The sequence below is a fragment of the Diplotaxodon limnothrissa genome, linkage group LG15 (genome assembly GCF_057381915.1).
Source record: "Diplotaxodon limnothrissa isolate DT_005_m linkage group LG15, D_limnothrissa_male_GT1.1, whole genome shotgun sequence".
NCBI lineage: Eukaryota > Metazoa > Chordata > Actinopteri > Cichliformes > Cichlidae > Diplotaxodon > Diplotaxodon limnothrissa.
Window position 1 is genome coordinate 11421083 of NC_140610.1, and position 12067 is coordinate 11433149.

General features: G+C 37.2%; 1 protein-coding gene across 1 annotated transcript in view; it reads left to right on the top strand.

Moving 5' to 3' along the window:
- Positions 1 to 12067, top strand: part of fig4a (FIG4 phosphoinositide 5-phosphatase a) — a 57044-nt gene that overhangs the window by 9425 nt on the left and 35552 nt on the right. The window contains exons 6-11 of the mRNA XM_085371846.1: positions 31 to 81; positions 705 to 868; positions 1626 to 1754; positions 3802 to 3902; positions 5279 to 5441; positions 8987 to 9084. Coding sequence (XP_085227972.1) covers positions 31 to 81; positions 705 to 868; positions 1626 to 1754; positions 3802 to 3902; positions 5279 to 5441; positions 8987 to 9084 — 706 coding nt within the window. The remainder of the gene's footprint in view (positions 1 to 30; positions 82 to 704; positions 869 to 1625; positions 1755 to 3801; positions 3903 to 5278; positions 5442 to 8986; positions 9085 to 12067) is intronic.

The window sequence follows — 12067 nt, forward strand, 5'->3', positions numbered from 1 at the left end:
ATGTTTTTAAAAATAGATTTCTTCTGACAGGTATCTCAGGATCTTTCAGAATGTGGACCTTTCCAGCAACTTCTACTTCAGGTAAGACAGTTTGTTATTCCAAACTCTCACTATTAGAAGGATACAGTAACTTGTATATGCACAAATTACGTCAGATTATAAATGCTGTTATCAAGGGGGCTTTCAGCACACTCCCTCTAGGCTTATTTAGTACAAGTGCCCTTTGAATTTTACAATATCGCATCACACCAGACTAAACACGTGTACCGATGCCCTGCTCAGCTTGAAGGCTAGGAACAACTAAAAAGCATTTCTTGACCTTGTGGCCTTGGTTGGGAAAGGAACTCTGGCTATGGCCTGGAGATTTAATTTGATAATATGAATCATTTTCTAACAGTTTTTGCAGTATTAAAGATGATAAGAGGGGAAAAAACCCTTTCCAGTGAGGAAAATTATCTCAGAGGTTTGAAATGAGTGATTTGCTAATCACTCATCTGATTATATAGTATTTTAAAACACCAACATAACTGCTGAAAGATATGTAAAACATTGTGTTTATGTTATAAATTTGCATTGCATTATGGTTTTACTAATATGTGGGGAAAAAAGAATTTCTGTGAGTGTATAAAGTATTGCTTGGTGTAATAATGGTGTGCAGCACAGGTTGTACTTGATTCATATGACTTTGCTTTTATGCTCTTTAGTTACAGCTATGACCTGAGCCACTCACTGCAGTACAACCTGACTTTGCTGCAGAGACCTTATGAACAATGGTCTTCAGCAGCTTCCTCTACTGAGGAAGAGGTACACACACAGAGCAAGCAGGACAGCTTTGACATCTTTGAAGATGAGGGTTTGCCTACAAAAGGTGAGAGGAGTTTATCTATATTCCTTTCATTTATTTTCTTCATTGTATTGGCTGGGGAGGAGCTCATTGGGAGACACAAAACTATGATTTCAATCTGGAGAGGGAATACATGTTGTACCTGAAGTATATACAGTTGGGTCCATAATTTGTTATTTATTTATTCAAAAAATGCTGTGGTAGTGTACAGAGGTAAAACCACAAAATATATGGAATTTGCATATATGATTGCTAGTGAAACAGCATTACTATTATTTATTGGTAGTGTGTGACTGCTGATAGAAGTGGGAGAATAAATTGTGAATTGTACAGGGTTTTACTCTCTGCTCAGATTCAGACACATGCTGCAAAACTGATCAGACTGCAAATGGTTAATGATCAAAAAAGTATATTGCTGAGAGTTTCTCAAGCCAAAGAAATAGGATATTCTTCAATGGACAAATCAGTCAGCTGATCTTAACCCAAGAGAATATACTTTCCAGTTATTGAATACAAGTCCAAATGCAGTGAGACACAGCAACTTAAGGTGGCTACATTAAAACCTAACATACCATTAAAGTCACAGATACTCTATTTGGGAAATACTTTTATATTCTTTGACACAGGATTCGTGCCATTTATGACATATTTTGTAGTATACCAGTAGATAAAATTAATCAGTTATATAACTATCACTAAATATGATCTTTATGGTCTGATGAGCGTGACTGATACCAGTCCAGAAAAATGCTTCAGTCTTCTTTTTTTTTCCTCTCTACAGTGGTTTATGGCCTTTACAACGAGCCTTACTACAAATATGTGTGGAACGGGAAGCTCCTGGAGCGAGTCAAGGACATAGTGCATCATGACTGGCTTATGTATATAATCCATGGATTTTGTGGCCAGTCCAGTATCCTTTGAGCATCAGCTGTTTATAGAATTATTTAGTGTTTCCTTTTTAATTGCCATGACACACTTGCTATGCTTTTTATGGAAACCATAAAAGAATATCCTCAAGGTTAGTACCTTTAGTGCAGCGGTCCCCAACCCCCGGGCCATAGACCCGTACCGGTCCGTGAGTCATTTGGTACCGGGCCGTGACAGTTGAGGCTCGGGTGTGAAATTTATGGTTTTCAGGGTTTTTATTGTTAACTAGGTTTCCCTGGGTTTTTTCCCGTGTTGTAGTTGTGTGTCTTATTTTGAAAGGAATATTTTTGCATTATATTACCATTACCATAGTAACCAGAGAGCATTAAGGGGCAGAGAGGAGGATGTTACTCAATGTTGTTGGCACATTTCAAGAGGACGTTGCTAATAAAGTTACACAATTACACCGTAAATTTGCGCTTATTATTGTATTTACAAAATACCACCGTTTTTGTTTTGGTCGTATCATTTTATTTTGTTGTATTTATCCGTGACACTTTAAAGGTCGGTCCGTGAAAATATTGTCTGACATTGAACTGGTCCGTGGTGCAAAAAAGGTTGGGGACTGCAGCTCTAGTGCATTCTTTTAAGTAATAAAGTTGGTGCCATGTTGAGACTTTGTTGGGATGCATCTGTCAGCACTGATCATTTTAACCAACCACATAGATGTAGCTGCATGCCAGGGAGTCTGTGTCTTTGATTTTCTTTTTTTCCCTTTTTGTCACAGCAAAAAGAACAGGGAACTGCTGTTATTTTTATTTATTTTTAACGGTAAAGGATTGCTTATTTGAAAATTAAGTGAATAACTGATTACTCCATGTGTGAAACTACACCCAACACCACAGAAGACTCTCACATTGTTATCCTTTGTCGATACTTCTCATCTCTCATTCGCAGCACCACTTGTTGAACTGTGCTCAGCCCCCACCAGATCACGTGGATCACACTGTGTGATTCATCACAGAACTGCACAAGCACTTTCAGAAGTGCTCGGGCTGTTATCTGCAGGGAGAAACAACACTGTGCATATTAAACAGATGAGTTACACGTGCTTCTTTCTGGAGACGTGCCTGTGTTTTGTATGAATTATGAATACTTTTCTTTTTTTTGGTTTGTTTATGAGCTTCAGTCCTTTAGTATCATTTTCTTTTAAGTTTTGAGTACACACCAGCAAATTTTCTCTCCATGAATAAATTCTCCTGGATTTCTTTTTATTCATTTATTTTTTGTGTTATTGATGCATGGGTAACTGCCGCAGAGGGACTTTGCACTTGATTACCTCTGATTTATGGGAGTAAAAGTCAGCCTCAGGTTCAGTTTTCAAGTTTTAGTCATTCACCATTGTGTCTCGTTAAGCAATCTTTCCTTATTTTTGTTCAGCCAATATTAATAACGTTAATGGATGTTCAATATACAAATACTTTCAAACCAGATTTATCTTGTTTTTTGTCTTTAGCCACGTTCTGTGAGTCTTCTGCAGATAAACACAGAAGTGCAATAACTTAATATGCAATCAGGCCTGTTGCTGTTGTCTCCCTCTTTAGGCAGCCTGCTGCCGCTGTGGCAGTGTGTGGGTGTTTTGAGTTTATCAAATTCCTGGAAATTGTTTGGCATTCAGTCCTCTTTTCTGAGTGGATGAAAGGGCCACTGGGTGCAACAAGAAGAGACTCACCAGATAGGAAATATGCAAAACCTTTTAGCAGATGGGAAGACACAGAAATGCACTAAAAAAGATGTGGAATGGTTCAATCACGAGCTATAAGTAAGGTTTCTTATTGGTTTCTTAATATTGGTAGAGGTGGGATGAATCGGAAATAAATATATTTCCCAGGTTCATATTCTAACTACAAGTGAAACTGTCATCATTAAGAGCTAATGTCAAAGCATGACTGCTATGAATGAAATACAATTTTAAAAAGGATTTTTCTTTACATTTTACTAATAATATGTGTTTGTTTCCACAGGTCATTGTTAGGCTGTTAGGTCTATATTGGTATTATTATTATTTTTCCTTTACCGACCACCTACAGAACTTCTGATCTACGGCCGACCGGTTCACATCACCCTGATTGCCAGGCGCTCCAGCAAATTTGCTGGCACCCGTTTCCTCAAAAGGGGAGCCAACTGTGAGGTACAGAAGTTACCAGGGTAACTCGGAGGAACAGATAGTAGAGGGTGGCATCAGGGCCACAAAACAGATTGAGATGACTCTGGTTAATCACAGGGGGTTAATTGGACACACTTTCTCTTTTTGGAATGGGAGTGAGTGTCTTTGAGATGGGATGTTGTTCAGTTATATCCTTTTTTTTCTGTAGGTAAAGAAGATGAAGAGTTTTCTTGCCCAGATATGTAACAAAATATGTAACAAAAAATCCCCCAACAATTTCTAGTATTTACTGTTCACATGACTGTAGTAGGAAAACTGAGAATGAGGAAGGTAATTGCAGACCGAATGTTAGAAGTCTTATATTAGAATGTTAGATGAAGAACATAGACATAGACTTTATTAATCCCACAGTGAGGAAATTCAGTGGGGATACAGCAGCACAAGAGTCAGTGAAAAAGGAAGTGAATTAGAGCTATATTATAAAAAAAATAGCAATAGAAATGAAAAATAATTTTATTTTTTAAAAAGCCCAAAAAACTGTACACCAGTAATTTCTGTTACTGGTAAAATGGTTGTTATACACAGGAAATAAACTCAAATAATTTTTTTCATATGTACATATACATACATAAAGTGCAGTGGGAGTGTTTATATAATATATACACGTAAGTTGTACGTTCAGTTTTGAAATGTTTGCCATGTGAAAGGTGAAGAAACACTTTGATATCTTATGATAAACTACAGCACTGTGTAAAGCTTTGAGCCTCCCCTCATTGGTTCACAAGGCGATGGCATCGTAATTTTTACATTAATCTTGAGCAAAAGCTCTTCAAGCTTTCTGAAGTTCATGCAAAGTTTTTCTGTCCATTCTTCAGTATAGCAGTGACTGTCTACAGCCATCTATAAAACACAGGAGAGGTGGTTTTAGTGCTGCATTATAGTCATCATGTCAAAATTGATGGAATTATGAACACAGAAAAGTGCTATGTTATTTGGATCCATCATGCAATACCATCTGGAAAGTATCTGATTGGCAACGGCTTCATTTTTCTAGCATGACAATGATCCCAAACACACTGCTAATGCAGTGAAAACATACCTGGGCAGAAAAACATCACGGATAGTCCCAGTGCCCGGACCTTAACGTTACTGAAGTAATGTGAGATCATCCTTACAGAGCAAAAAACAGCGAACACCCAAAGAATAGCTCTGAATGTTCTTCAACAAGCCTGAAGAACCACTCCTGTAGACTACATAAAGAATTTAGATTTATATAATTGTATTATAATAATTGTTTTATGTTCTCTAAAGACATGTTCTTGGGTTTCCCAATCATGCCGAAGTTTATCATTTCTTTTTTGCTTTTCTCATTTTTTGTTTTATTTTTTTTTTTTTTTCAGGGGGATGTGGCTAATGAGGTAGAGACTGAACAGGTCGTCCATGATGCCTCAGTTATGTCTTTCACAGCAGGGAGTTACTCCTCATATGTCCAGGTGCGAGGCTCCGTCCCACTCTACTGGTCCCAGGACATTTCCACCATGATGCCAAAACCTCCAATTCGATGTAAGACTTCTTCTTTAAACTTCAGCATCAGCAGCTTTTGTTGTAGGCTGAAATATGTAACATGTGGTGAACTGTATATGTATTATTTTTGTCTTTTGATACTTCAGAAGAAATAAGTCATCGAAGAAAAGCTACATTAAAATAAGAGAATATATGTAGAGTATACTGAGGCCATTCCTTTCAACTATTGGCAAAAGATTAAAAAAAAAATAAGACTGTGAAGGCAGGATGGCCCCTTTTGGCTTCAGCTTTGTATCCGTCCTATTTCATTATAAGCAGGATAAAAACACAAAGCCGTGGCCAGAGGGAGGTGATTAGGTACCGAGACTGACGGTGAGGACAGCTCTGTGTGTGGGGGTGTACACACAGGAATAGACTGGTGTTTGCATGTGTACAATGCCTGTATTAGATTGTAATCTTTTTTTCGTTTGGTTTGCCCTTTAATTCATCCTCAGGTGACATTTACCTGTGAAAGATAGACACTGAGCATGTTCCTAAGATCTCTCCGTGTGTCATCTTCCCTCATCGTCCTGCTTTCACTTTGATCCTTCAAAACGGTCCTTATCTGACATTTCCTAAATGTTTCCCCAACCCTTCCACCATCAGTTTAACATTTGACCTGTTTACGTGTGTTAACAGTTTTCTCAGTGCATGGCATACTTTTTCCCCTCCATCATATTTTTGCCTCCACTGAGGAGAAGTAATATGCCATCTAATTAAGTGGTTGACGCAAACTAGTAGTTTAGTTTGTTGAGTCTTTAATCCTGTTCCCAATAGGTCTACTATTACTGGGGATTTCATTTTTAATAATTAAAAACACTTTAAGATCAATTTTAAAATTAAAATCACTAAATTATTCATTATTCGTTCCAGCTGGACTTTATTTTTGTACATTTCACATCTTTGTGCTTCCTGAGCCTTCCTAATTTTGAGTTAGGTGAAACTAAAAAGCTGTCCTGCTCACATTAGCCCATGTTTAATACGAGGAAAATGTTGCTTTGTTGTTGACTGGAGAGAAAGACATCTTCACTGGTGCATAAATGTTTATAGAAAAATTATATTTAAATAAATTATTGGTGTGCCAGTATAGCTTGCTTTCATTGATGGTACAACAAATGAAACTCAAAAATCAGTTTTATTTGTTTCTATTTAATAATATAGGTTATTATTATTGTGGAACCTTTCATATTAAATAACTGTCCGTCTCCAGGTCACTTATGTTGGTCAAAACAAATATGTTCTCTGTGGTAGGCTGATACACACATTTATTGATTGGACCATAATCTAAATTTTACCTAGGGCATCAAATTGACTTGGCTCTAATCAAAAACAGAACAAATCTTGGAATACTTGAAGTGGTCTGAAGAGCTTAAAATGCACTTTTGGGTATTGGATCAATCTCCTTAATAAATAAATGACCAACATGTGACATTTTTGTCACATATGTTTAGTTGGGTTCTTTTTACTTACTTTTAGGACCTATGTGGAAATCAGTTGATATTTTTTTTCTGTTTTTCTGCTGAAATTTTAAAGGGATCACAAATATCCAAGCCCATTGTCGTAGCTGAATCTAGGTCAACAACGTAGCTAAGAGACATACTGGACTGAGTGCATGCAGAGTAGAGAGCGTCTATATTACACAATGCATCTCTCCTTGCCCCATCTCTGATATGTCAAGACTCATTATTGCATAATTGAATCCTTTAGGAGATGACCTTAGTTGACCGCTGAAGGAAAGTCACCAATGTCATTATCCAAACTCCCCTCCCAAGGTGCACAAGCGCTTTACATAAACTATCATCCTTTGAGGTGTGAGCAGTGGAAAACATGACGATTAAATGGTTTTGGGGAGAAGCTGAAAAAGGTGACATTTAATTTATCAGTTCTGACACACAAGCAGCTCTGTGGGATGAACTGCAGCACGATCTGACCTATTTTCTTAAGTCTCCTTTCTGGCAGCCGCACTAGTCCAATTTGGCAACGTGTGCAGGTGTGGGGTTGAGCATTAGTGGCAAGTAGAAGCTGTAAATGTGCTTTTTAAAAGGAACATTTAATAGAAAAATGAAAATGCAAAGGTTCAGTGCGGTGTTAAAGGTCGTCTGTTAAAATAGTCACGTGGAAAAGTTTTAAATTCAAAAAGAAAAGTATAGATACAAAAAATGTTAAGAATACTTGTTTTATTACAAATAAGACTACATAAACATTGGAGTGAAATCCAATCAAGTACTTTTACATTTTAATCAAAAAAATAATTATGTGCTTTATTGTTTTCGGTTTTTTAATTGTAAACCAGTTAATTTGGAAATTAATGGATAACAACAATATTTAAATTTTGACATGAAAAGTATAATTTCAATTAAAGAGCTTTCACACAAAGGTGTATTAACAGTTACAAACATTAAAGATGATTTTGGTAACTACCAGTACTGTTAATTTATGGTTGTGACATAAAACAAACATTGGGTGCTGATCTAATACATTTCTTAAGCCCTTTATGTAGCAGAAATATTTTTAAAAACACATGAATTGGGCTTGGTCTAAATTGTTTGTATCCCTTCTTGTAAATCCTGGATTTACTCCATGATGTAATGCCAGGGTTCGATAGAGGTATTGCTCTCTATATCAGGAATACGTCTTAGTAAAATTATTTTAAAGTTATCATCAGATCTAGGGCTGCTCAATATAACGATATACATCGGATGACGATATAAAAACGTCCATTGTTTCATTTTACGCTATCGTTTGTTTCGCGGTGTTGCAAAATAAACTGTTTACGGTAATATTTTTTCATCGTTTTGATGGTCACTGTAGTGGCTATATTAATTTCTTAAAGTTCTCTCTTTTTCTTATATTTAATATAACCACACTACAGACGGACAAGCGCCTGTTTTTATGCGTTGTGGTTAGCAACAACGACGGTAACACCATCGCGTGTCCGCTTGTTTATGTTCCACATAAACCTTTCACAATAAAGCTCAAGATCCTGTTGAGACTTTTCAAAATAAACTGAGTCACGTGAAAGAGCAGATTATTTACGGATGAGAAGTAAAAAAGAGCCGCCAGGTGCTAAAAACTTATGTCTAAAAATGTATAGTTTCATGCATCTGTTAAAACACTCGACTCCAGGTACATGACGCGCAGCTGGAAACACTTCACGCAAGTCGAGTGTTTTGTTCATATCGCACAGCCCTAATCAGATCTCTATTATCAGATCTCTTTGTCATGTCATGCCTTGACGCATGCTCAGTCATGCAGGCACAACACAGCGGATGGCTCTATCATAGTGATGTGTGATGGATAAGAATTTAAGCATTTAGTCAAGTGACTCAGATAACTTCTTTTTCATAGCAGCTAGACCAAGTGTTCCACTGTAGTGATCTTTGGTGGTGGTGGTGATGTAGGTCTCTCAGTGTTGTTGCTACTTTTACCTCAGCTGTGACAATATGCAATATTGTTTTGAAAAATAATTTATATTGAGGTCAATAAAGTTGTGAGGACCCTTAAATATTTAACCATTAAAATATTTTTTCTGTCTAATTTTGCAGTGGACCAAGCTGACCCATACGCCTATGTAGCTGGCCTCCATTTTGACCAGATGCTACAGCGGTTTGGCTCACCCATCATCATCCTCAACTTGGTCAAGGTAGGGAGGTGCTGAAATAAGTATTCCAAAATGTGTTTAATGACACAAAAATACAGTCATTAAGTAATAAAATCACTTACAAGCTATTTACTATTTACATAAATTCTTGTGATATAAATAAAATCACATCTCCACACAGTTATGCAAGTATGCAGACTTCGAACGTCTTAGTTATTAAATTAATAGCAGATTTGAATGTACCTGTGAATCCATTCTAGGGCTAGAGAGTTCACGGTTAAATTTTTCCAGTGCTACAGTTAATTAGCACTTTAGGGCACATCTGCAACACAATGCTTTCAGAGAAACAATGCAATAAAGGGAAATACGTAAATACACAGCTCATGTTGTCTTCTGCTAATTTATCTACATTTTATTTTCTGTATATCAAATTTCAGTTCAATAAAGTCAGTAAAATCTGTTTTATTTACATAAGCCCAATTCACAAAAACAGTCAATTCAAGGCACGTTATATTGTACGGTAAACAGCTTAAAATAATACAGAGAAAACCTTAACAATCCCTCCCCATGAGCAAGCCCACAGTCTGACAGCAAAGTGCTCTATTGTGGTGATATGGTACTAGGAGGCCTTTAAGATAAAATGCCACCTGGTTATTGAAGACCTTGTAAGTGAGGAGAAGGATTTTAAATTAGATAAGCCAATGAAGAGAAGCTAACGTGGGAGAAATGTGGCCTCTCTTTCTAGTCCCTGCCAATACTCTCGGTACAGCACTTTTATTAAAACTGAAAGAGTTAAAAATGGCTAAGGATTATATATGCATCAGGCATATCTTTAGATCAAATATAACTTTCTTGTGTGATCACTCAAGAGGTAGCTATTTAAAATTATAGTGCAGGGCACGACTGTAATTTGTCAAGCATTCTGTTGATATTGGTGCGTTAGGTGTTGCTGTGGAGCCGTTTAGTCACAGGAGACTTTCTGAGTGCTTGCTGATTACAAGCAGTTGAAAAGCTGCCTTGAATATTGATCTGCTTCTGCATTGTTCTGGAAACACAAGCATACCAACACGCACAAGCACATTTGATAAGACACACCTAGCTTTCACCACATTATGCCTTCCATATTATTCTGCTGAAAAATTAACATAATTCATTTAAACTGCTGTCAGTTTAAAAAAAAAAAAGGAAAAAAAAGCAAGATTATTATGTTTTATTATAAATTATGAAGATTATAAAATGCTTTATCTTGCTTCATGCTGCAGATGTATCCTTGTGTGCATCACAGTTACTTTATGTTGGGCACATGGCCATATACTCCGTAGATTGGGTCTCCAGCTCACGTTGTCACTCACAAGGGGAACTGTGAGATGAGGAACGAATCACAGAGCTCAGAGGTGTGCACAAGCCACAGCCATGTGAAATTTGCAGACTGCGGGGAGCAAAGCAGGGGATCCCCTGCTAACACAATACCCCCCTCCAGATTATCCAAGAGAGACAGAAAGAGGAAGGAAATGGCATTTAACCATAAAACCCACTGCCATCTATCCCTTAATGGAGGTGGCATGGGCCATGCTGGCCCTTCAAACTCTTTTATATGTGCATCATTTTGGCAAGGGCTAATGCATGCATCCCAGCATGTAAGAAAGGAGGCGTAAAGGCACACATGGTAAAGCATGTGAATGACTTGTTCAGGATACCTTGTACGCTGTACCCTTAGATATATAATTTGGATTGTAACCTTACAGAAAAACATGAAACCCATTAAACCATTGTGGTAAAATATACACCCATATTATTACAGTGTTCATTAACGTCACTAATACGTCACTGAAAAGCCCACTCCCATACGTCAGTGTGCATGTGTGACTGTTTTATGTTATCATTCGTGATCTGCGACTGCACTTTTGCACCTCAACATTATTGTGGCCTTTTATTAAAGCTTGTTTATACCTGTGAACAATACAAGTCTGCTGTTCTGAGTGTTTGTTCACGTGTACTGTACTTGTAGCATCTCATCTGTGCTCAGAAAGTGTGACCGAGCGTGTATACGTGTCTGCCTGTATGACACGCTCTGCTGAATGGTCGAGGAAATGTGCTGGTAATTTGACTGGTTGCTGTGGTGCCACTGCTGGATGTTTGAATGGCGATGTGAGCTGCTAAATGATGCGTCCAAGCTGATTATCACCCTGGGTGATCAGTCATAAAGCTACAGTGGAGTTCATGTGGAAATAGCTTAATGGATAGTGTGACTGCAGATCACACAGAAGGATTATGAGTTCATGCATTTTAGTTGACAAAGAATAATTCCTTCGATTTTTTTTTCTGTTTTTTTTTTTTTTTTTTTCACTTACTGATTACGACAAAATTAGAGGCAAGATTTATAATCACTGTAATATTGTTGCACCATGTTTGCTCGCCAAAGGTACTTTTAAATTTTACACCATCAAATTTGCTGTATTTTGCAGTTTGATGTTGTTGCCCATCATTTTTTTTCTTAGTGAGCTTGGAAACCAATCTGGTTGGTTGCTAGATGTTGACCAACAGTTCTTAAGGCCACAAAGTTTTGTAAGTTTGTGCAGGCATAACTGAAGTAAAAGGCAGGAGAAAGATGTTTTAAATATTACTTTGGACAAAATTTCTAAATGTTTTACTGTTTTTTTTGCCCCTCAGCCATAAAAGGCTCATGGGGTATCATCACCCCGCCAGGCAGGTGAGAGGTCAGGCGACGTGGACACCCAAGTTTGTGAATGGGATCATTCGTGAACAAAGCAATTTAGGACTTTCAAATTGATACCAATTAGTGCCAGAGGTATATCCTATATTTATATTTAAGTACCCGTGTGCGTGTGTGGACCGCTCGTTTTAATATTTTACACACAAAACATAACCCCCTTTTTTTTTCTGATTATTTATTTTCCTTGTGAAAGTCGTGTTTTTGTTTTTGTTTAATTAAAATGTTTTTTCACATTTAATTTTCATTTTTAGGTTGATTTTAGTAGGCTGGGATGTCCTTGGCCTGCATCAT